Source organism: Passer domesticus, chromosome 24, assembly GCF_036417665.1.
Source record: "Passer domesticus isolate bPasDom1 chromosome 24, bPasDom1.hap1, whole genome shotgun sequence".
Taxonomy (NCBI): Eukaryota; Metazoa; Chordata; class Aves; order Passeriformes; family Passeridae; genus Passer; species Passer domesticus.
The window spans coordinates 2058185-2081253 of record NC_087497.1 but is presented as its reverse complement, the minus strand read 5'-3'; the positions used below and the strand labels follow the sequence as shown (position 1 = coordinate 2081253).

Here is a 23069-nt window from a genome sequence, read left to right as displayed (position 1 = left end):
CAGACAATCTGAGCTGTAGTAAAGGCAATATTATACTTGTAAAAACTTCTCATTCACAGTACAGATGTCATTTACAATAAGGGTCACAAACATCAAATACTGAGTATTTTCCTTTTTTTTTTGTTTTCTTGTTTTTTGTGTGTTTTTTGTTCAGTTTTTTTGTTGTTTTTACATCAGACTGTGCTTTTTACCTGCATTTTTTTGCACTGATATAACCATACAGACATTGCAAGATGCAAGTGTAGAAACTGGAGTTCAAATAAAATTACAGGCAAAACTACCAAATTCCATTGGACGCTGTACATATTTACAGTACCATTTTTGGAATGTATTGCCATTTTAAGAACATATAGAAATTTCTACAGACTATTCCACTTACAGAATACATACACCTTTTAGAAAAAAAGGCAAAATATTTATCTTACATGAGACCATGTATATTAAATTTGCGTACACATTATTATTATTAATTATTATTATTAATTATTTTTTACATTACATTTACTAAAGTGATCGTAAGTGCCATCATATCTCAGTAATGAAAACAGATTGGTTTTATGCCATCAGGACTGATGTTTTCTAGTTTATTTTTTTCTCTTTTTTTCTCCTTTTTTTTTTTTTTTGTAAATAACTTACAATACAGTTTTATTTGTAAATACTGTGCAATAGACAGAAATGTTAAAAGGAAAGGAAAGAAAAAAAGCAGATGATGGACAGAGGAAAAGCAAGGCGAGCAGGGAAGGGCTAGATCAAATCCTGGAGGATTTTGCATGGAAATTGGGATAATTTGAATGACTTCTGCAAGGATATTGCTTGTTCAGGTGCTGTCCCTGTGGGTTTTGGACAAAACTGAGGCAGGGAAAGCTGCAGATTTGCTGGGCAGGGGGAGAAAGAGCCCCAGACCCGGCAGGAAGGATTTGGGATGATCTGGGTGGACACAGGTGGGAATTACTTGCCCTGCCCCAGCACGACCTGGGCTGGGCTGGATTTGGGATCAGAGCAAGGCTTGGGACTGCTGGGACATTAGGGACACCAGGGCTGGGATGTCAGCCCTTAGGAGCAGGTGAGGAACTGCATTTCTCAGTGGAAAGCTGGAAATTCACAGCTGTTTCATTATGGATCTGCTCCCTGCTGCAGCTCCCGGGTATCCAGCCAAGGAGCTGGCAATAATCCCAGCTGGCAGAGCTCTGCCTCGAGGATGGGTGGTTTTGGGGAGCCCTCTCCTCATCCCATGGTCTGCTCAGCCCTGCAAGATCCCGAGCTCAGTTTAGGAGCTAAATCCCTGCTGCAGCACAAAGGAGTTGCTGAAACTCCAGAGCTGCTCAAGATTAAGGTCCAGGAGCTTTCTGAGCTCTGGATGCCAGTCCTGGTATAAGAACACTGTCAGGGAGTGATCCCAGAGCTTGGGCCAAGTCCTCTGTGTGCAGGAGGAATTCTGGCTGCCAGAGCATCCGTGTGTGATCCAGGAGCTGCATGGATGGGAGCCACCCAAATAGCTCAGCAGGGTGAAATATCTGTAAATAATCCGTGAAATATCCCCGTGGGATTGGAGCTGATGGAGCAGCCACACCACAGGAGCAGCCAGGCCGTGCCCTCATGGATTATAAATTGGAGAAGCTCTGCCATGAGAAAAGCAGGGGATTTTATTTCCACCTGCTGCTGAACAGGAAGGGCTGGGCTCTGCTTTTTCATTTACATTATTAATACATTCTCTGGTAAATTATCCCGCTAATTGCTCTGCAAAGCAACAGAGCCACCCTTGCAGCCCTTGTGGGAAGCAGAAAGGGATTTTCCATCCCTGTTTTGCAGGCAGAACAGACATTCAGAGCGACACGAAAAGCTGTGACCAGCAATCAGCTTTCACCGCGGGTGACACAGGGAGAGCAGAGGGGATCCGGCTGGGAAGGGCAGCCACCGCTGAGGGCTGGGAATTGCACCCAGCCCTATTAAAATCCCGGGAGTGACATTCCTGCGCTCCTCGGCCGAGGGACACACGGGCTGCCCGGAGCCGCCGTGCCCGCAGACAGAGATGCTGGTGCTGGTGCTGCGGGTCCCTCCCGCGGAGCTCTGAGCTGGCAGTGCGACCATTAGCCCTTAATTAGCAATGAGTTATTTTTGGGGGGAGCCTTCTCGCCCCTTGGGTACAGCGTGAAGCACCATTTCACCCCAGCCAGAGAAGCCAAACTGGGTTGGGACTCGGTTTTTGTGCCCATCTCCTGAGTTTGCGGCGGTCCCTGCCTGCCCCGCTCCGTGGCTGCCGGGGGTGGGGAGGGGATCCGGGCAGGGAATGTCCCCGGGAGCACCTCAGCCCTTTCCCAAACTCCTTTTCCTGGGTTTTTTTTGGCCCCGGGTGAAGGGATCTGGATGGCTACACACAAACTGCCCGGACACTCCGCAGCTGAGATGCAGAAAGCTTCGAGCTGCTGGGAAAGCTTAAAAATCCCGATAATGACAATAATAAACCCCCACAACAACGACAAGAAAATAATCAATAAACCAATGTCAAGACTTTGGGCTTTTCTTGGCCTTTTTTCCCCTGCCCTGCTCTTTCCACAAATGACAGAGGGGAAAAAATCCACACAAAGTTTAAATAGATTAAAGATTGAAATGCAGTTACAGAAAGAAGCTGAGCAGATTTGATCTAGCCCAAAACTCACGGCAAATGCACCAAAAAACCAGACACAGCTGCTGCAATATTTTTATGTACCATACATATATATATATATATATATATATATATATATATATATATATATATATGTAAAATTAAATACAAAAAGCTACCTTGGATCAAGTTAAGAGTGTGACAAGGGGCAGAAAGGGGCAGGAATCAGGAAAATCTCTCGATTTCATGGATGGTTTCCAGGGATGCTCACACCAGCCCCGGCCGAGCACTCCACTCCCACTCACCCCGGGATTAAGCACACACTTAAAACCTGAGGAGGGTTTAAACTGGTGCTTAAGAGCTCGAGGGAACGGAGCCGAGCTCCAGCCCCTGCTCCTGCCTCTGCGAACAGGAGCAGCTTTCAGGCTCGGGGCCAAAAGAGGGGGAGATGGGAAAAAGGGAAACCTGATAAAAGTGCTAATTAGGGGATAAATGGGTTCTGGATGTTGTTTTGGTCAGTGTCACAGCCTTAATGGTATTTCCATGATATCTTTTTTTTCTGTACTTAATTCCCTTTACAAGAAGAAAAAAAAAAAAAAAAGAAAAAAAAAAGAAAAAAAATGACATAAGATTATTAAAAACTTTCTATTCTTTGCCCGTGAAACGGGAACAGTTCGTAGCTCATCAAGTCTGGCAAGGAAATATGTTCTCATTCAGGATTTTATTTGATTATTTTTATTATTTTTTTGTATTTTTATTTTTTTTAAAAAGTGTGTTACGTACCCGATAAACTGGAACAGCTCTGAAAGAAGAAAGAACTGGTCCACTGGTTAAATATTTATATCTTTTTTTTTTTTTTTTTTTGTTAAAATAAAAAAAAGAGGTTTGTACAGATTCCATCGACCAGAAAACCCTCTGAAGTAGTAAAGAACCTGCTGGGCAAACGACTTGAAGCTTTGTGGTTTAAAAAGTTGTGACAGAGGAATGGCTCTGTCGGGGTCACTCTGGATTTGGTATCAGATTTATTGGCAGTTCAGGTCTTTGCTCTGCCAGGGATGCTCATCCCGAAACATCTGCTCTGGAAAAAGCTGCTGCGCATGCATAACAAGCTGATTTTGCAAGCATTCATCATTCACCATCAAATTTTAATCTCCCAAAACCAGCCAAAAACAGGGCCCGTCCGCGCCAGAGGGGCTGAGCTGGGGATGTCCCGCGCCAATAAATAAAGAAAGGTGAGAACAGGAGCCAGAGGCACCGAGAGCCCCCAAAGAGGAGCAGAGCCCGGAGCCCTCCTGCATCCCTGGAGCTCCCAGAGCAGCCAGGAGCCAGCCTGGGGTGGGGTGGGATGATGGGATGGGATGGGATATTGGGATGGGATGATGGGATGGGGTGGAATGATGGGATGATTGGGATGATGGGACGGAGGGAGCTTGTCCACAACTCAAACATGCCGAAGGGAGAGGTTTCAAGGCTGAGTTCCTCCCCCTCTGACACCACGGGAGGGTTTGCAGAGGCTCCCCCAGCCCAGGGAGAGCTCAAGCTCAGGCAGGGCTTGGCCGGGCGCTGCGGGAGGATTAAAGCAAAGCAAGCAGGAGGCTCGTCCAGCGAGAGACCCTTCCTGGCACGGGCTCTACATTCCATACATTCCTACCTTCTCGCAGGTAAATCTTTGAAGAAGAACTTTTTTTTTTTTTAAGGTTTTTTTGTCCTTTTTTTTTTTTTTTAGAAAAGTGCTTTGCTGGGTTCTGCAGGAGAGAGGGGTGTTCACGGTTCGCTTTTCTCTTTTCGAGGGACAGTTTCTCTCCCTGCACACAACGAACCTCCCCTGCTCAAGGAAGTGCTACTTTCAGTCACAAGGTCAGGGTAAACACGTTTTTCAAATGTAAAGCAGTTTCAACTGTTTAAAGCACAACCATAGGGATGCGAGGAAAAAGAAAACAAAAAAACTCAAGCACTTAGCAAGAATTAAATAAAGCATGTAATAAATATGAATCATAAACTTCTGTACACAGGAGCAATGGGTTGGGGTTTTTTCTTTTTTTTTTTTTAATCATTTAAGCAATATAAAAAAAAGTTTTTTCTGTTTTGCTTTTGTTTTCAGTGCATCTTCTTCCTCTTTAAAATGCTTAACCCTTTCCTTTCTGCATCTCTCAGGCCCAGGATTACGCACACCTAAATGGCAAAAAAGACAAGGTCTAACAAACCCCCTTTCCAAAAAACTCTAAAAAAATATTCACAGCCTCAAACAGTTTTGTACATTTCAAGCAACAAAAGGTATAGAAAAAGGCACAAGTAACTGCATACATGTGGAGATAATACCAGACTGGGACAAAGAAAACCAGGAATTTTCCATGGGTTTGGTCATTCACTAGAGTGCTTCTTATGATTATACTAAAGGAAATAGTGTTGAAAATGTCTGTTGATTTTACAGAGGAAGCCTAAAGGTGGAACAGCTGGCGGAGGCCTAAGTACTTCCCGCGTTTTCATCCACCTTTTTGTGAGTTTGACCTAAATCGGAGTGCTCTGGGTGTGGGCTGCTCCTGCCGGGCTCTCCGGAGAGGTTCCTGGGGCGCAGGGCCTGGGGCTGGGCGGGGGGGGCTTCTGAGGGGCTGTCCCTGGCCAGCGAGGGGACGGCTGAGATGAAAGTGCAGGCTGGTTCCGAAGGGGTGCTCGAGCTGCCCGATTGCTGCTTGCCCGTGGCTTTGGAGGGTTCCTCCCTGCTGGCCGAGGGCTCCGCAGAGGGCTCCTGGGGGGTGCTGGGGCTGCCTGGGGACACCGAGGGCCGTGGCTGCTCCGCCGGGCTGGGCTCGGCCTCCGCCGCAGGCCTGTGCTCCTCCTGCTCCTGCTGGAGCTCGCTAGTCCTCATCTTCTCCTCCGAGAAGCCACCACCCGCCGGCTCCGGGCTCAGGGTGTACTTGGAGACCTTGGCCACGGGGGACACGGACGCCGACGAGGGCTCTGGAGGGCTTTGGGGCTCCCCGTCCCTCGTGGCGGCCCGGCTGAGCTGGGCGAGGCCGCTGGCTGCGGTGAAGTGTCCGGCTTGGAGGGACAGCACGGGGCCGGGCACCAGGCTGGCGTGGGAGCTGGGCCTGGCCTGCACCATCTGGATGCCCCCGATGGGGATCATGGGGTACGGGGTCCTGGCGAGCTGCTGCGAGTGCAGCGGGAGGTGGCTGAAGACATTCTCCTCCCCTCGGCCCGGAGCGTGGAGGTCGTGAGGGGCCTGCAGGGGCCGGGGGCACGCGGGCGGCGGGGTGCCGGGGGAGCAGGGCGGGCTGCGGGGTTCCGTCTTCTGTGCCGGGGGGGAAAAGAAGAGCCGGGTCAGTGTGACACACCGGGATGGCCTCAGCAGCAGCAAGGCTCGCTGCAGGGACTGGGGTTAGGGTTTTATTCGGGTTTGAAGGGGGTCAGTCAACTGAGGGAGATGTGGAGCCCCAGACCCTGAAGGTGAGGAGCAGCACAACCCACAGCATTTCCCTTCTGGGACAAATATGCCCATGGTGTGTTGGGGCACAGATCCAGGGATTTGGCTTAGGCCTGGATCATTAAAAAATCAGATAATTATTTGGTTGGAAGGGACCTTTAAAGGCCCTCTTGTCCTGCTGCGGGCAGGGATATCTTTTACTAGACCAAGTATCTCCCAGCCCCATCCAACCTGGCCTTGGACACTTCCAGGGATCCCCCCTGAGCAACCTGTGCCAGGGCCTCCCCACCCTCTGAGTAAAGAATTTCCTCCTTAGCTCTAATCTGGATCTCCCCTCTTTTAGTTTAAAACCATCACCCCTACTCTCAGAGCTGCCTCTGAAACACTGGCAGAGCTGCCAGCATTTGCTGCCAGCTGAGCTGCTTGGGATCCCTGTCAGTGCAGGGGGTTCCTGAGAGCCCAGAATGAGTTTATTTCATATTTATTTATTTATTTATTTATTTTCACTGTGCTTTCCTGAAGCAGGATTGCATCCTTACAGCTGCTGAGTGCAGGGATGCCTCCAGGGAGAGGCGGCATCAACTCCAGCACACCCAGCAGTGGGTCCCCACCACCACCCTCATGGGGTGCTCTGTGCAAATCAAGGGTTCAGACCCTACATTTTACCTTTTCCTCTTTCTCTCTCGGTGCTTCCCATAGTTTCCTAACGTACATCATGGAGAGATATGTGGCTAAACAGAAATGGATTAATTAGTGATGAGGTTATGACTAAATCCCTGCACAGGACTCCCAAGAAGAGGAAGCAACAGAAACTGAAATAAACTTTCAATTAAGATGGGGTTGGAGATAAAATGTGAGGATCCACTGGAGGGCACATTTTTTGTAGGATTATGGGGAATAATTCCCTGAACCTGTGAGCTGGATCTCTGAAGAGGCAGCAGAGGAAAGCAGCAAAAGAGAAAAGAGAAAAAGGAAGAGCCACCAAAGGTAGTGTGTGCTGGGTCAGCAGTGACAAGCCCAAACACTGCTAAATGTCATTTATCCACAGGAAGCCATGGCTAAATCACTTCAGGGATGCTGGGAAACCCCAAACAAATATTTCAGTGGTGCAACAATCACTACGAGGAGAGACTGCCCTAAGCAAGGGCCAGTGGGAAGGGAGATTGTCGTGGTGAGACTTGGCAGCAAGCCTGACACTGGAACTGAGCTAAGATCATCTTCAAGCTCTTTTTAGCCCTGATAAACCCTCCTCTGGTCTTCCTGTCTCTTGTGGCCTTACCAGGAATTTTAATTTTGCAATGAAAGCCCAGCTGTCCATCATGCTGATAAAGAGGAATTTTTTCCATTTAGGTTTTTGCTGGTGCTTTAGAGGCACACAGAAAAGTAACAGTGGTGGCTCTGGGCGCAGAAAAGGAGCAGGAAAACGAAGCCAAAAGGTAAATGTGACCAAAGGAGCTGAAAGGTGAGAATGGCAGACAAGCAGGGCTTAAAACATTGTCTCCTACTGTGAATTTGGGAGCTGAGGGGATTTGCTCCAAGCAGAGGCAGCGGGAAGTTATCCTGACAGAAGAGTTGAAGGATGAGGGTTGGGAGCCCTGGGATTCACCACAAGAAGTGAATTGACAGAAAAGGGAAAGAACATTAAAGGTTTGGCCCTAAAGTAAAGGAGAGTCTCTGAGAAGGCGAGACAAAGACTCAGAGTGGAAAGGAGCAGGAAGGAGGCACCACAGGACAGAAGGTTAGCATGGGCATGGGAGGAAGGTCTGGAGAAGCCCTGGCTCAGCATCTGGGGTGGCAGGGGTTCTGTAAAGGCCTCTCTCTCCCCCCAGTGCAGCCCCTGAGGGCTGGAGTCTCTCCCCACAGCAAGGGGATCTCACATTCCTCAGCACAACTGACAGCAGAGCCAGACACTCCAGCAGGAATGGGAAATATTCCCCCCCAAACCCCCCATCAATCTGCCTGCCTGCAGCCCTGGGAGAAACAGGCAATTTCCCTTTACCCACAGGATTTGATTTGTCCAGCAGAGAGATTAAATCATGTTCTGGACCCAGTGGGAAACCCCTCTCTGTGCTGAAGAGAGATGGAATGAGAGCTGTCCAAACAAACATTTCTCAGCAGCTCATCCAGCAGAGCTGGCTGTGGGTGGACACAGGGCTCAGCCAGGGCTGGCTCAGGTCACTGACCACTGGGAAATGGTCACAGCTCCACCCCAGCCAGGGAAACCTCAGGGATGGGAATGAAATTCCCAGGAACAAAAAGGCTCTTAGTGACAATCAATCATTAAGAGGTTGTCCTTGCTGATTGTCCCAGCAGGACAGGCTGGCTCAGGAGTGGGAATAACCCCTTGGAGAAGGGATAACTTTATTTCTCTCCAACTGAGAAGGGCAGGACCCAAATGGGTGCACAACCCACTGCTGTTCCCCTGTCCCTGCTCTCTGGGTCACAGGGTCCCTGTGCACTTCTGCATCACAGCATTCACTAAAAACTGTGTCAGAGACCACCCTGTGGGGAGCAGAGGGCAGCAGGGCACTGGACTTACCAGCTTGGACTCGTAGAGCTGTAAGTTTTTGCCAAAGAACCTGTGAGGTAGAGGCATCGAAGAGAATATCCCGGGCTGGGCTTGATATGAGCTTGGAACTTTGTCCTCTGCTGATTTGCTAGTGCCAGGCGAGTCCTCTTTGCCAGGGGGTGGATACCTGGCCAGCTCCAAGCAGCCTGGAGACAAGACTTTCTTCAGGGAGAAGTACCTCAGGGATGCCATCTCTCTGCTGGGCGACGAGTGCCTGGCAGGGGCCACTTCTCCGTCTGGGGGGAGGGCTGTCCTGGGGGACAGCTCCCTCCGGGGGGACAGGTGCCTGCTGGGCGCCAGCTCGAGCCTTGGGGACACACATCTCAGGGGAGACGCCTCCCTCCGGGGAGAGAGGCGCTGGCAGGGGGACAGCCCCCTCCCTGGGGACAGGCACCTCAGGGAGGACAGCTCTGCCGTGGGGGAGAAGCGTTTGGGGGACGTTTCGTTTTTGGTCAGTAAGTGCTTCCTCGCTATCATTGGTCTGCTGCTGCCACCCCCTCTGCCACAGTCCTGGCTCGGGGACCACCTTTTCCTCGGGGAGGTGTCTTTGGAGGTCGACAGGTCCATGAGCAAGGACATCTGTGGCCTGGTGACAGACTCTCTCTCAGCAGGAGCCAAGTGCTCGGTGGAGGTCAAAGCTGGTCTGTGGAGGCTCAGGAAGCTGTGGCACACAGCAACGTCACTGCTGTCTGCTGACCACTTGCTCTCCAGCCCTGAGGAGGAGGAGGAGGCCTGCTGGCCTTCCCCTGCTTTCGGGGTGCTGGAAGCAGCTTCTTGAGCTGTGGATGTTTCGGTGCCTTCCTCTGGAGAAGACGGGGAGCCCCCTGAGGAGTGCAGCAGGAGGGTGCCGTGTTTGCCTTCCGGCAGCTTCAGCGCTGGCTCGTCTTGGCTCTCCTCTTCCTCCTCATCTTCCTCGTCCTCGTTGTCATCATCGTCGTCAGATTCCTCGAGGTCTGAAAACTGGTGTTCCTCGATGGGCTCAGATCCCTCCCGCCCCTCAGAGTCCTGGAAAAGGTCTTCACTGGTTCCTGGAGGCAAACACAGAACAGAGAGCAGAAAACACACATTCAGGGGCTATTTCTGTGCTAAATCTGCTCACAGAACACATGTGAGGGGCTATTTTTGTGTTAAATGTACTCACCAAACACATGTAAAGGGCTATTTCTGTGCTAAATCTGCTCACAGAACACATGTAAGGGGCTATTTTTGTGTTAAATCTGCTCACAGAACACATGTGAGGGGCTATTTCTGTGTTGAATCTGCTCACGGAACACATGTGAGGGGCTATTTCTGTGTTAAATCTGCTTACCAAACACATGTTCAGGGTCTATTTCTGTGCTAAATCTGCTCACGAGCTCTAAGGGCACCAGAGGAGAGAGGATGTGGCTGCTCCTAGGTCTGATCATCTCCTGCTTTGAGCTGCAGCCCTGCCCTCTCTGCCAGCTCCACTGCTGATGATCCCAGCAGATCCCAGTGAATCCCACTCTACCCCAGTTCCAGCTCCAGCTCTGTCAGCACACGCAGCCCTCAGTCCCTGCTGGGCACCTGACACACTCTTTATTTGCTCTAAAATACAAAAAAAACCCTTTAACAGATGAGAACAGCAGCACCTTCACCCTCCAGTGGGGTTTGATGATTATTTGTTAAAATGGTGACTCCAGAATACCCACAGCTGCACCAGCTCCATGTGTTGGGCCTTTTCCTACCCAGATTTCATGACAGATAAACATCAGCAAGAGAGGATTTTGTTAAAAATCAAACAGGGTGGAGAGAACCTCTGTGGATTTCCCTGGGTAGGATGAATTCCAGCTGAGGTTTCAGAGCAGAGAGTTTGGGGCTTTGTAAATCAGAGCTTGTAGGCAGTGAGGATGATAAAAAAGCAAATTCAGTATTTTAAATATTCCTGCAGGTTAAAATACATCTCTCTGCTGCCTGAAGTGCCAGCAGGAGCCTTCTGAGCTGGGTACCGAGCTGTCAATGCTCAGAGAAAAATCTGCTCCTCCCCTGGCGGGTGTGCAGAGCTGCTGGCAGCAGTGACAGCCCGGCCCGGACGGGTCCGCCGGGGACAGCCACTGGATGTCACTGCAGCTCAGCAGAACGCACCGCCGGGTCCCTGCTCCGGAGGGGCTGGCAGTGCCACTGTGCCCAGACAGGGGCACAGAGCTGCGGGGACACCGCGGGTCGGGGTCTGGCAGCGGGGCCCGGGCACTGCCGTGACACCTGTGTGACACCTGTGTGTGACACCTGTGTGTGACACCTGACACCTGTGTGTGACACCTGTGTGTGGTACCTGTGTGTGACACCTGTGTGACACCTGTGTGACACCTGTGTGTGACACCTGACACCTATGTGTGACACCTGTGTGTGACACCTGTGTGTGACATCTGTGTAATCCCTGTGTGTGACACCTGTGTGTGACAGATCGCAGCCCTGCCAGCCCCCTGGGGCCAGCTGGGGACACTGCTCCTGCTGTGCCAGCTGGAACTGTCCCCATTCGGAGCCACCACGGCCAGCAGGGCATCAAAGGCAGCCCAGCTGGGCCACCCCTGTCCCCAGCAGCCAGGGTGGCTCCAGTGGGGACACGGCCACACAGCACCAAGTCCTCATGAGGGACTAAAAGCCTGATTCGGTTTCTTTGGCATGCCAGGGCCTTCAGGAAGCACTTGGCATTCCCAGCGCCGCGGGTCTCCCATGGCCGATGAGCCAGCCCAGAGCTGTGACGTGTGGAAGTGAACAAACTTGTGAAGCTGGTAAAGCTGGGGTGTTCATACTGTGCTGGACATGTGTGGGCACCGCTCCCCTTTGTCGCCATGATATTCTCTGAAAAATCCCTTTGCCAGGATTCTTTCTCCTGAGAAGCTGAGAAGCCTCAGAGGAAAAGAAAAACAATAATTATGTGCTGCTGTGGAATGTCACAGGTGCATCTTTGATTGGTCCATGTTCGTTGTTTCTAATTAATGGCCAATCTCAGTCAGCTGGCTTGGACTCTCTGAGAGTCACGAGCTTTTGTTGTCATTCTATTCCTTTCCTTTCCAGCCTTCCGATGGATCCTTTCTCTCTATTCTTTTTAGTATAGTTTTAGTATAGCATTTTAATATCATATCATATCATATCATAATATAATAAATCAGCCTTCTGAAACATGGAGTCAAGGTTCTCATCTCTTCCCTCGTCCTGGGACCCTCAAACACAACCATACCCCTTAAATGACATGCGTGCCTCTGGGAACTCCAGATCCTTTTTTATCTCCCTTACTGATCCATATGCATGGAATTTCACGACAGGTTCATACATATTAATTCTACTGATTTTGGTTACATTTGTCGCTAGTTTTTTATCAGAAAGAATTCCTGGGTCACCCTGCCCTGTCTCCTGCAGTCTCTCCGTCTGGTTCAGAGTTCAAGGGGCCCTCCCTTATCGCTGTCCTTTGGCGGAAGCAGTTTCTCTGAGCATAGGTTTATTCGAGAGCAGGCAGTCAGACCAAACAGCTGTGTTTGCAAGCTACAGACTTAATTCAAAGATGTACATTTCACCTAAACCAAAATGGATTTCTACTCTGGAAAATTTCCACTCTCTCTCTCACATGCATGTAATAAACATACTGGCTTTACTCACAAAATTTGTGAATTTGTTTGCTTCCACAAATCATCCGCCTGAAGGTGGGAACAGAAAGGAGCAGCTCATCCTGGTTCCAAATATCTCTGCAGCAGCCCCTGAGGCACAGCCATCCCAGGAGCTCTCCTAGTGGATTTGCAGGGTGCCCCGATGAAGGGAGGAATGATGAATTTGACTCCATGTTCTCAGAAGGCTAATTTATTATTTTATGATATTATGTTATATTAAATATATAATATATAGGCCCCTGCCTATTATTTTATGATACTATATTATATTAAAGAATGCTATACTAAACTATACTAAAGAATACAGAAAGGGTACTTAAAGAATGTTAAAAAGATAATAATGGAAACCTGCGACTTTCTCCAGAGTCTCGACACAGCTTGACCCTGATTGGCCAATGAGTGAAAATAACTCACACCAGAATCCAATGGAACAATCACCTGTGGGTAAACAATCTCCAAACACATTCCAAAGCAGCAAAACACAGGAGAAGCACATGAGATAAGAATTGTTTTCCTTTTTCTCTGAGGCTTCTCACCTTCCCAGGAGAAAATCCTGGGCAAAGAGATTTTTCAGAAAATGTGAATGCCACACTCTCCCTGCAGAGGGATTCTGGATTGTGAAATCCTCCACGGTGACGGGGCTGCTGGGCCCGGGCTGTTTGCAAACCCCCAGAGGAACTGAGCTCAGAACAAATATTATTCCAAACTCCCAGCTGCAGGCTGAGCTGTGCAGATTTCCTGCTTGGAACAGGAATGCATTTCACTGGCAGAGCTGGGAGCCAGCCCCTGACGCTGGTTTTGGGGTTTGGGACAGGCAGGAGCTGTGCCTGAGCATGGTGCTGTCCTTTCTTTGCCCTGGATTCAAAGAATCCCTGTGACTAGAAATGCCAAATTTGCCCCAGTCAGGGGTCAGGAGCAAAGGGAAAGTGAAGCCAGCCCCAAACTGGGGAGCTGTTTGCATTTGCCATCACAAATTCCAGCGAGGAAAACATCCCAGAGGGTCCTGGGACAGCCCCAAGGAATTGCTTTGGCCTCCTGACACAATCCCTGCAGGCAGGGACAGAGCTCAGACCTGAGCCAGGCTTCCAAAATTCATCCTGCTGAGCTCACGGGGAGAGAATGGGCAGGGCAGGGATGGATGGAGGGAGGGAGGAAGGAGAGAGGGAATTAGTGGGAATGTGTCCTGCTGACAGCTTTGTCTGAGGTTGCCTCTCATTCCATGTGTGTTATTTATTCTCCCCAGCTGGTACCACCCCATGAGCCCAGCCCAGGCAGGAGTGAGGAATTATACTCCAATCTCCTTTTATAGTAACACCCCTTGCTTTCTGCTGCCCCTTAAATAGAAATACAAACAATCAAGTGAAATACAACCCCGGTTTAAAATAATCCAGGGAGTTTTAGGAACTGCTGCTCCCTCCCCGCCTGCCCCCAGAGGAAAGCACAGCAACCTTCCTGTGCTGCTTTGTGTCACGTGGAAATTGGAGCCTTTTTGATTATTATTATTTCATTAAAACAGCCCGTTTGGTTCTTGTTCTGAGCCTCTTCACAAGGAACAGAGAGGACACAGGGGAGGGCTCTTTGCAGCCCCTCACCCTGAGAGCAGGGGCTGTGATCACAGCTGGGATCTCGAATTTCTCATGTACCTTTCTGCCATTCCTGGGTTATTTTCTCATCCATCCAAACAGCTCCAACCATTAGAGGCCAAAATCTCATTTTCTGCCTATCTCCTTGGCTGCTGTATTTAACATTGACATTTGTGAGCAATGAGCCTCTCTGCTCAGGGAGCAGAATACTCCCATTGCAGAAGTCCAGTGTGGCTTTACCAGCTGGGAGAAAAGCTGGGGGGAAGGAAAGGAAATCTCCTGTGACCCCACTTCTGCTGAGGACATCTCTGTGCACCCCCTGAACAAACCCACGGGGCAATGGGAATGGGAATGGGAAATGGGAAATAGGAATGGGAATGGGAAGTGGGGAATGGGAAATGAGAATGGGAAATGGGAATGGGAAATGGGAATGGGAAATGGGAGGCTCTACTGTGTGACACTCTGGGGACTTCCTGTGATTCCAAACCCACCCAGAGTGCTGGCACAAGGTCCAGAGAGCCCAGCACAGCCAGGGCAGCTCTGCCTCTGAGAGACCTCCCAGAGCCGGGGGTAAAACAGCCCAGCAGCCTCGGGCAGGGGGGACAATGGATTCACTGATGTCACACTGCCAATGTGTCACTGCTGCTGTGTGTCACTGCTGCTGTGAGACACTGCTCGTGTGTGACACTGCCTGTGTGTGACACTGTCTGTGTGTAACACTGCTCCTGTGTGACACTGTCTGTGTGTCACTGCTGCTGTGTGACACTGGTGCTGTGAGACACTGCTCGTGTGTGACACTGCCTGTGTGTGACACTGCCTGTGTGCAACACTGCTCCTGTGACACTGCTCGTGTGTGACACTGCCTGTGTGTAACACTGCCCCGTGTGACACTGCCGCTGTGTGACACTGTCTCTGTGTGACACTGTCCAAGAGTGACACTGCTCATGTGTGACACTGCTGCTGTGTGACACTGCCTTTGTGTGACACTGTCCAAGAGTGACACTGCTCATGTGTGACACTGCTGCTGTGTGACACTGCCTTTGTGTGACACTGTCCAAGAGTGACACTGCTGCTGTGTGACACTGCCTTTGTGTGACACTACCTGTGTGTGACACTGTCCAAGAGTGACACTGTCCCTGTGTGACACTGCCTGTGTGACACTGCTCGTGTGTGACACTGCCCGTGTGTGACACTGCCCATCAGTGACAGTGTCCCTGTGTGTCACTGCCTGTGTGTGACACTGCCCTGGCCTCTCCAGAGCGTGGCAGCTGCACCCTGGGCACCAACAGGAGCCTCCTCCTGCCACCCTTCCCCGTGTGTGGGGGCACTGCAGAGCCCGTCCCTGCAGCACCACAACCTGCAGGCAGGCACAGAACCAGAGTCTCCAAACAAATCAAAATATCAAAAATCAGAAGTCCTCTGGTGTCACCAACCCCAGCCAGGGGACTGAGGGGATCCAGGCTCACAGTGACCCTCCCCTGGACACAGCTCCCAGCATGGCCCCTCGCTCTCAGCAGCCCCTGGAAGGAGCCTGGGGCACAAATTGCTCCCCATGTGTGGCAGGATGGGCTGTGCCCTGCTGGGTCCTGCCCCTCCACACACCCCCAGCAGCTCTGGAAAGGAAAGGTTGGTTTTACCTTCCTCGGCTTCCAGATCCACCAGTGAAGATACCAACACGCCCAGCTCCTGACATTTTTTGCTGTGGGCCTTTGACTTCATGTGTTTAGTCAGATTCCCTGAAAAGAAGCAGAAAATCCATTTTACTCAAATATGGCTCCTTTCCCCCACTTCTTTTCCCCCTTTTCTTTTTGTTTTCTCTTTTTCTTCAGATTTTTTTTCCTATTTTTTTCCCTTTTGCATGCTCAGCAGTCACAAGTCAAAACCCTCTCTGAACCAGACAAAGGTCCCTGAGTGTCCCCAAGCCCCTGCCCACTGCAAATCCCCAGTGACACAAGGCCAGGTCCCCTTTCCCTCCCTCTGCTGCTGTCCCGGGGTGCAGGACGAGGAGCTGGCAGCGTGTGGGACCTTTCAGGGCTCGTGCAGCCTGGAAAAACTGCTGGGACACACTTCTGGGGCTGGGGAAAGAAAAGGCCCAGACTGCTTTCAGCTCTGAGGATGCAGCAAATTAAAAATGGGAGGAAAGCAGGGATGGGAAACACATCCCAGTGTGGCATCATCCTCATCATCATCCTCCAACCTCATCCCAACAGCCCCACCTGCCCAGAGGGGAGAACATCCTCAGCACCACAGGGCAGAGAGGATCTACCCTGGAAATGTTCCAAAAACAGGTGGATGTGGCACTCGGGGACATGGGGCAATGGTGGTGGCCTTGGCAGTGCTGGGAAGGGGCTGGGCTGGAAGATCTTGGAGGGCTTTTCCAGCTTTAATGATTTTATGAATTTACAAGAAAATGAGGATTGAGCTGCCAACAAGAGGGGAAAACCCTACATTCCCATTTTCCCCAAAAAAGAATGGCTCAGGTGCTCTGGAAATGTTCCAAAAACACGTGGATGTGGCACTTGGGGACATGGGGCAGTGGTGGTGGCCTTGGCAGTGCTGGGAAAGGGCTGGGCTGGATGATCTAGGAGGGCTTTTCCAGCTTTAATGGTTTTATGATTCTATGATAAAATGAGGATTTGAGCTGCCAGCCAAAGGGGAAATCCCTACATTCCCATTTTCCCCCAGCAGAATGGCTCAGGTGCTCTGGAAGCATTCCAAAAACACGTGGATGTGGCACCTGGGGACACGGGGCTTTTCCAGCTTTAATGATTTTATGGATTTATAATAAAATGAGGGTTTGAGCTGCTAGCAAGAGGGGAAACCCTACATTTCCCCACCATTTTTCCCCCAAAAAGAAGGGCTCGGGTGCTCTGGAATGCACCAAAGGGCTGGGCCAGCTCAGCTCCTCAAGCACGAGGAGCCTTGGACACCCCCTGGCACTCAAATCCTCCTAATGAGGCTTCCTCAGGGCCGGGATGGGATCTGGGGTCACTGGGGCTGCTCTGGGATAACTCAGAGGGCACCTCTCTAATTCTGCCTCCCAAATTACAGACAGGTTAATTAGACACTAATTAACCCCACTTACAGGCCAGGGAAATGCTGAACAAAGGGGAGCATTGGCTGGAGGGGGGAAAGCAGGCAAGAAAATGAAGGGTAGGAAAATTAAAGCAAAAATGTCCCATTTTCCCTTTTCCTCTCTAAAGCTCTTCCTAAAATCCCAGACTGGGATTGGGAGAGATCTTAAAGTCCATCCAGTCCCATGGGCAGGGACACCTCCCACTGTTCCAGGGTGCTCCAAGCTCCATCCAACCTGGCCTTGGGCACTGCCAGGGATTTGTGGGCTGAGGGGATGATGGTGAGGAGGAACCTGGGCCCTGCTGAAGGAGTGTTTGAATTTCCCATTCCCTGCTGTGCCCTCAGCCTGAGGGCACTGAGGAGCACCGGGCTTGGCTTTCTCACCAAACAATAAAAAATAAAAGAGGAAAACCAGAATTCTCTCACTTTATTAAAACCTCCAGGGAGGGCTGAGGTTGTGCAGTGCCAAGTCCCCAGTCCCTGAGCTGGGGGAGCACAGGGGGCCTCTCTGAGCCTCTCCTCCTGCTGCTCTGGGTACCAGGGATAAAAAAGCCACTATTCACTGGAGCAGAGCATTACCCGTGGTGCCCTCGCCTCTCAGAGAGTGCCACAACCACCCAGCTGCCACCTTGATTTCTCCTTAGCCCATGAATTATTTATTTCAGCCCATTTAATACAAAATGGAGCAGCTCCAGCAGGAAACACCACGAGAGACAAAGGCTGACTCTATATCCCTGTGTATCTGGCACCCAACCTGGACCTGGTACAGGGATGTTTAACAACTTGAATGCAGCAAAACAGCTCCAAACAAGAGAGATTGATTCTTTATAAGCCTCATGTTTGACTGCCCTGAGTCCCCTGGTCAGGACACTCAGGTGTGAGGATGAGGCCAGCCTGGCTCAGCTCCCTGCTCCAAACCAGAGCCTCTTTCCCCAACACAAAGCAGGAGTTTTGTCATAGCCCCAAACCCACCCATGAGCCAGGAGCGTGTTCTCACAGACACCTCTGCTCCCAGTGAATCACCATGGCCTGAAAATGAAAAAAAACCTCATCCACAGTCCCAGCTGTGGCCTCATGGAGCTGGAATTTCATTTTGGAAATGAGAAGCAGCAAGAGCACAGACTGAGTCAGTGTGCTGCCCGTCCAGCCCCCACCTCCCAGCCAGCACTGCCCATCCCTGCTCAGCCAAAATCCCGCCTGGAGCCCCTCCAAGGGCAGCAAACACAAAACCAGCGGTGCCTGCTGTGAGCAGGGGCTTCGTGGGGATCCAGCTGAGTGGGGAGGGGACATCCCCAGGTGTTCTGGTGCCCCCAAACCAGCCCATAAATCCTCTGTGCCACCAACAGCCAGCCCTGGAAACACCAGGAGGGAGTCCCAGCCCAGGAGGGAGCAGCAGGAATTCCCAAGGAGAGGAGAGGGAGCTGTTCAGTGCCAGGCTTTGCTCGCAGGTCCTCAGTGGCACTCTGAGGCCACCGTGGCCAGCTCAGGTGTCCCAAGGCCACTGTGGCCACCTCAGCTGTCCCAAGGCCAGCTGGCTGGCCACACCAGTGTGTCCCTGTGCAGCTGCAGGACCTGCAGGGCTCCCAGAGCCCTCCTGCCCCTCCACTGAGCTCAGCAGCTGCTGGGGTTGACAGGATGTGCCAAGAGCCACCAGTGTCACCTGCTGTCCTGTTTTCTGTCCCTGGGCAGGGCAGTGTATGGCTGCTGCCTTCCTTTCCCAGCCCAAGCACTGCCAGCCCCCAGTGCCAACAAATTCACCCCAAACCCCAAAGGACCAACTCATCCGAAGCTTTGTTTCCTTCCCCTCCAACTCCTTTTCCCTCTGCTCTCTCTCTCCCTTCCTCCCCCAGGTAAAGCTGCTGGCCAAGATCCTCCTGCAAAGCTCTGGGTGCACATTTTGTTGGAGAAATCCCAACAAAACAGGGATGCTGCATCTTTGTAGGGAAGGGAGGCTCAGCAGGACAGATCCTCATCTGCCCCCTCTGCAGTGTTTTAAGGAAATGAAAAGCTGGAGGCTCCTTTCCCTGGGCTGAGAAGCTGAGTGATCATCCTGGGAGCAATCTGCAGGACAAGGATATTTATCTGATCAGGGCTCTTCTTCCAGTTTGTGTTTTTTTAGACCCCTTAATTAACGCTGGCAGGATTAAATGCTCGGCAGATTTCCAGTAAAATCAACACCACTTTGCCTAACTGGGAGCTGGATCTCAATCCTACCAGGGAAGACTCACAGCTACTTGTTGCCTTGCAGAATTCTGGCTCCCAAGTTAAAAAAAAAAAGAAGACAAAAAAAAAGAAAAGAAAACCACACAGCATTGCTTCCTTGGAAACCATGGAAAAACATCTTTGAGGGAGCAACAGAGAGCAGCAGGGAGCTGGATTTAAATAGCAGAGGAATTTCACTGAACCCTAAGCAGGTAAGTGCTCCTTATTGGGGATTGTTTACCAAAAAGCTCCCAGATTTGAAACCTACTGGCTATATTTAAAAAAATCCCTCAGGAATTCCTGGGAATGGTGAGCCCACAGGAGGAGCAGGGGCAGTGTGAGCACAGCTCCCATTACGCCTGCCCAGAACTATGTGCTCCAGCTGCCTCAGCTCTGCCCATGCTGGGAGGTCTTACTGGGACTTAGAGCAGCTTAAATGCCTGGGTTGTTTGGAGAAAGCTGTGACTGGAGCCTTCCAAAAGCACCTAAGCAGCTTAATAGGGACTAGAAGTGATTTCCTAGTTAAATTTCATGAGGGAAATTAATTTTTTTTTTTTTATGGAAGAGCCATTATCGTATTTTTAAGGAGTTAAAGCAGAACGTAGGGAGCTGAAGCACTGAGATTCCTGGGGAAAATGATCCTGTCTGTGTTGGGGATGATCCTTTCTATTTCTGCTGTTAAATCTGATCAATTCAGCAACAACCAAAAAAAACTCTAAAAAACCAAAAAATGAGTGAGTGCAGGAGGCAGCACTGTGGCACAAACAGCCAGAGCTTCACAGGATTAACAATTGTCACATTCTTCTTTGGAAAGCACTTGCAAGGAGAGCAGCAGCTCCTCTGGGAGGAGGAGAATGCCATGGAGCCAGGCTGGGAGAGCTGGGGGTGCTCCCCTGCAGAGGAGAAGGCTCCAGGGAGAGCTCAGAGCCCTGGCAGGGCCTGAAGGGGCTCCAGGAGAGCTGCAGAGGGACTGGGGACAAGGATGGAGGGACAGGACACAGGCAATGGCTGCCACTGCCAGAGGGCAGCCATGGATGGGATCTTGGGAATTGGGAATTGTTCCCTGTGAGGGTGGGGAGGGGCTGGGCTGGAATTGCCAGAGCAGCTGTGGCTGCCCCTGGATCCCTGGCAGTGCCCAAGGCCAGGCTGGACATTGGGGCTGGGAGCACCTGGGACAGTGGGAGGTGTCCCTGCCATGGCAGGGGTGGCACTGGGTGGGATTTAAGGTCCTTCCAACCCAAACCATTCTGGACTCTCTGATTTTGCTGGGGGATGCCCTCACGCAGAGAACCAGCCATAACTCTGTGTCCCAAAGAAATCCTTGAAACAGGTTTTATGTTTGAAACAGGATTTAAATAATGCACAGGCCTTGATTTAGGTCTTGGTGTGGAGCTGATGTCCCCAGGTGAGACTTTGCGAGGAGCAAAGCTTTCATTTACAGAATTCATTGGGCAGAGGACTTCAATCTTTTAAAAAATCAATTATTATCTTTTATCCTTATTGACATATGGATTAAAGGAGTGAATTTGCACATGCAGCCTGCCTGTATCCACACAGGCCATAAAATATCAGCCACCTCCTGGATCAGCCCTATCCAGCCAAAAGCTGATATTCCAGAAAGGTCCCCAGGATTTGCAGATTTCCAAATGAGCAGAATTTCCAGTGAGGCTGAGACTTTAATGGCTACACTGGCTCCAGAAAACACCAGTGAATATTTCCCTGGAGGTCACCAGTCCTTTGCTTCCAGCCCTGATTCCTGGATTTTTTCCCTTTGCCTGGAGAGCTCCAGGGCCCTTTGCTCAGTGTTTCATCTCCTGGCTGCACCACTGGGACATTTTCTGCTCCTGCCTCACTTCCCATGAGATGTCCAGGCAGGAAATCCCTGGGGATAACTCTGTCCCCATCCCAGGGGATGTCTGTGATGTCCCCATGAGCTCAGGGACAGCACCCAGGGATGCTCAGCCCTCCAAGGGCCCTTGGGGTATTTTGGGGATGTGCCCATCCCTGTGCCCTGCTCTCCCAGCAGGGAATTCTGCCGGAGTTTCCTGCTAGCTGTGCTTTCCAGAGGAGACTCAGGCTGCTGGAGCTGCAATAACAACAAACTGTGCAGCCCTTTCAGGGCTGGGGGGGAATGCATTTAATACATTTAATTTAATATATTTAATATATTCGCATGTGCAGTGCCCTCAGTGCTGTCAGGGGCTGATTTAAGGAACTGAAAATAAATTTATTGAAGGCTCTGGCTGAACAGTCTGGAGTGTGGGAAGTGTGAGTGGCACAGAGTGTGAAATGGGTGTCTGCAGCCAGCAGGACCATGTCCTTTCCTCAGCTCCCTTTAAATTAAAGTGGAACTCCTCATCCCTCCTGACCTCCAGGCAGAGGCAGCAGCAGCACTCAGAGCTGTCCCAAACATTTTGTCCAGAATTTCTGAGGACACTGGAAGCAGTCAGGACCCTGTGAGAGGGTGATGTGGGTCTGAAGGAGGACAGAAAATAACTGGAAAAGGGAATTTGTGTGCCAGCACTGCCCCTCATCCCAGCTGACCCCGAGCAGCAGCGAGAGAGGGGAAGGGAAAAGCTCTCCCCGACCTTCCTGAAAGGGAAAAGAGCTTTTTATTTCCTTCCTGCCCAGAAAACAATGCAGAAGCTGCTGAACCTCCTTTAAAGACCCTCTTGGAGGCCACAGTCACAAAGCTCCACCGCAGAGGAGGGAGAGACACCTCATTAAAGAGGCACCTTTAGATCTGCTCCAGAAACACCAAATCAAACAAATCTCTACAAACCAAATTTCCAAGGCTGTTGTTCCCATCAGCTAAGTGAGCACACACACACACAAAAAAAAAATCTCATGGATTTGCTTTAAAATAATAAAAAAAATAAATTTTCCCTGCAGTTCTCTAAGCCAAAGGAACAGCTTTGCTTCCAGTGACAGAAAGGCACAAAAAGCAGACTATTAGTGAATAAGGGGAAATATTTATAGCATTTTCTGTTGCAAAAGTTTTCCCAGTTCTTGGAACACGGACATGGATTTTCTAGAGTGGGAGGGGTGGGGGGTGAGGTACATTTTAACCAGATAAAGCTCCTCATTAAATACAATAATAATAATAATAAAATCCCATTTAACTGCTTCCAGCCTACTGGAGAGTTTAGAGCATTAGATCATGCTGGAGAGATCTAGCCCAGCCAAAACGAAGCCAGCTCCACAGACCTCCCCCTGGAGCTGATGCTGAAGGCTAAAATTAACTCTGGAAAGCTGATTTCTAAAAAAGCTCCGTGTTTGTGCAAGCGCAGCCCGGCAGGAGGGAGAGCTGCAGTTCTGCACTCTGCGTGCCCGGGGCTGCCAACCCCACCCAGCCCAGGGGGGAGCCAGAGCCCAGACAAACCCCTCCAAACCAGCTGGGAAACACCAGCTCTGCAGCCCCCTGCTCCTGCGGGCCACTTGTTATCAACAGGAGTTTGAAATTGCTTTTAAAAATCACCGGCAGGGGCATGAGCAAAAAAAATTGGATTTTCTTCCTGTACTTGCTGGTGATTTTTTTAAGTGAGCTCAAACTCTGGTTGGTAATAACTCTCCATCACCAGCCGATGAGAGTTTTTTAGTTGGCAATGACTCTCCATCACCAGCTGATGCTTTTGTCAACACACACAGAGCTTTTCCCCATTCTTCCAGAGCTCCCAGAGAGCTTTTCTCCCATTTCTGGGCAGTCTGAGCACGCCCCAGGGCTCTGCCCTTCATCCTTTCCAGCTCTTCCAGAGCTCCTTGTGCCCCCCAACCAGCTTTCATCCCATTTTTGGACAGTCTGAGCACACCCCAGGGCTCTGCCCTTCATCCCTCCCAACTCTTCCAGAGCTCCTTATGCCCCCCAAACAGTTTTTCTCCCATTTCTGAGCACATTCCAGGCTCTGCCCTTCACCTGTCCCAACCCTTCCAGATCTCTTTGTCCCCCCAACCAGCTTTTGTCCCGTTTTTGGGCAGTCTGAGCACACCC

General features: G+C 50.6%; 1 protein-coding gene across 1 annotated transcript in view; it reads right to left on the bottom strand.

The window, feature by feature from the left end:
- Nucleotides 1–3442: 3442 nt before the first annotated feature.
- Nucleotides 3443–23069, bottom strand: part of HIVEP3 (HIVEP zinc finger 3) — a 256369-nt gene continuing 236742 nt past the window's right edge. The window contains exons 8-10 of the mRNA XM_064398552.1: nt 15442–15540; nt 8569–9626; nt 3443–5897 (exon numbers count right to left, since the gene is read on the bottom strand). Coding sequence (XP_064254622.1) covers nt 5070–5897; nt 8569–9626; nt 15442–15540 — 1985 coding nt within the window. The 3' untranslated portion in view covers nt 3443–5069. The remainder of the gene's footprint in view (nt 5898–8568; nt 9627–15441; nt 15541–23069) is intronic.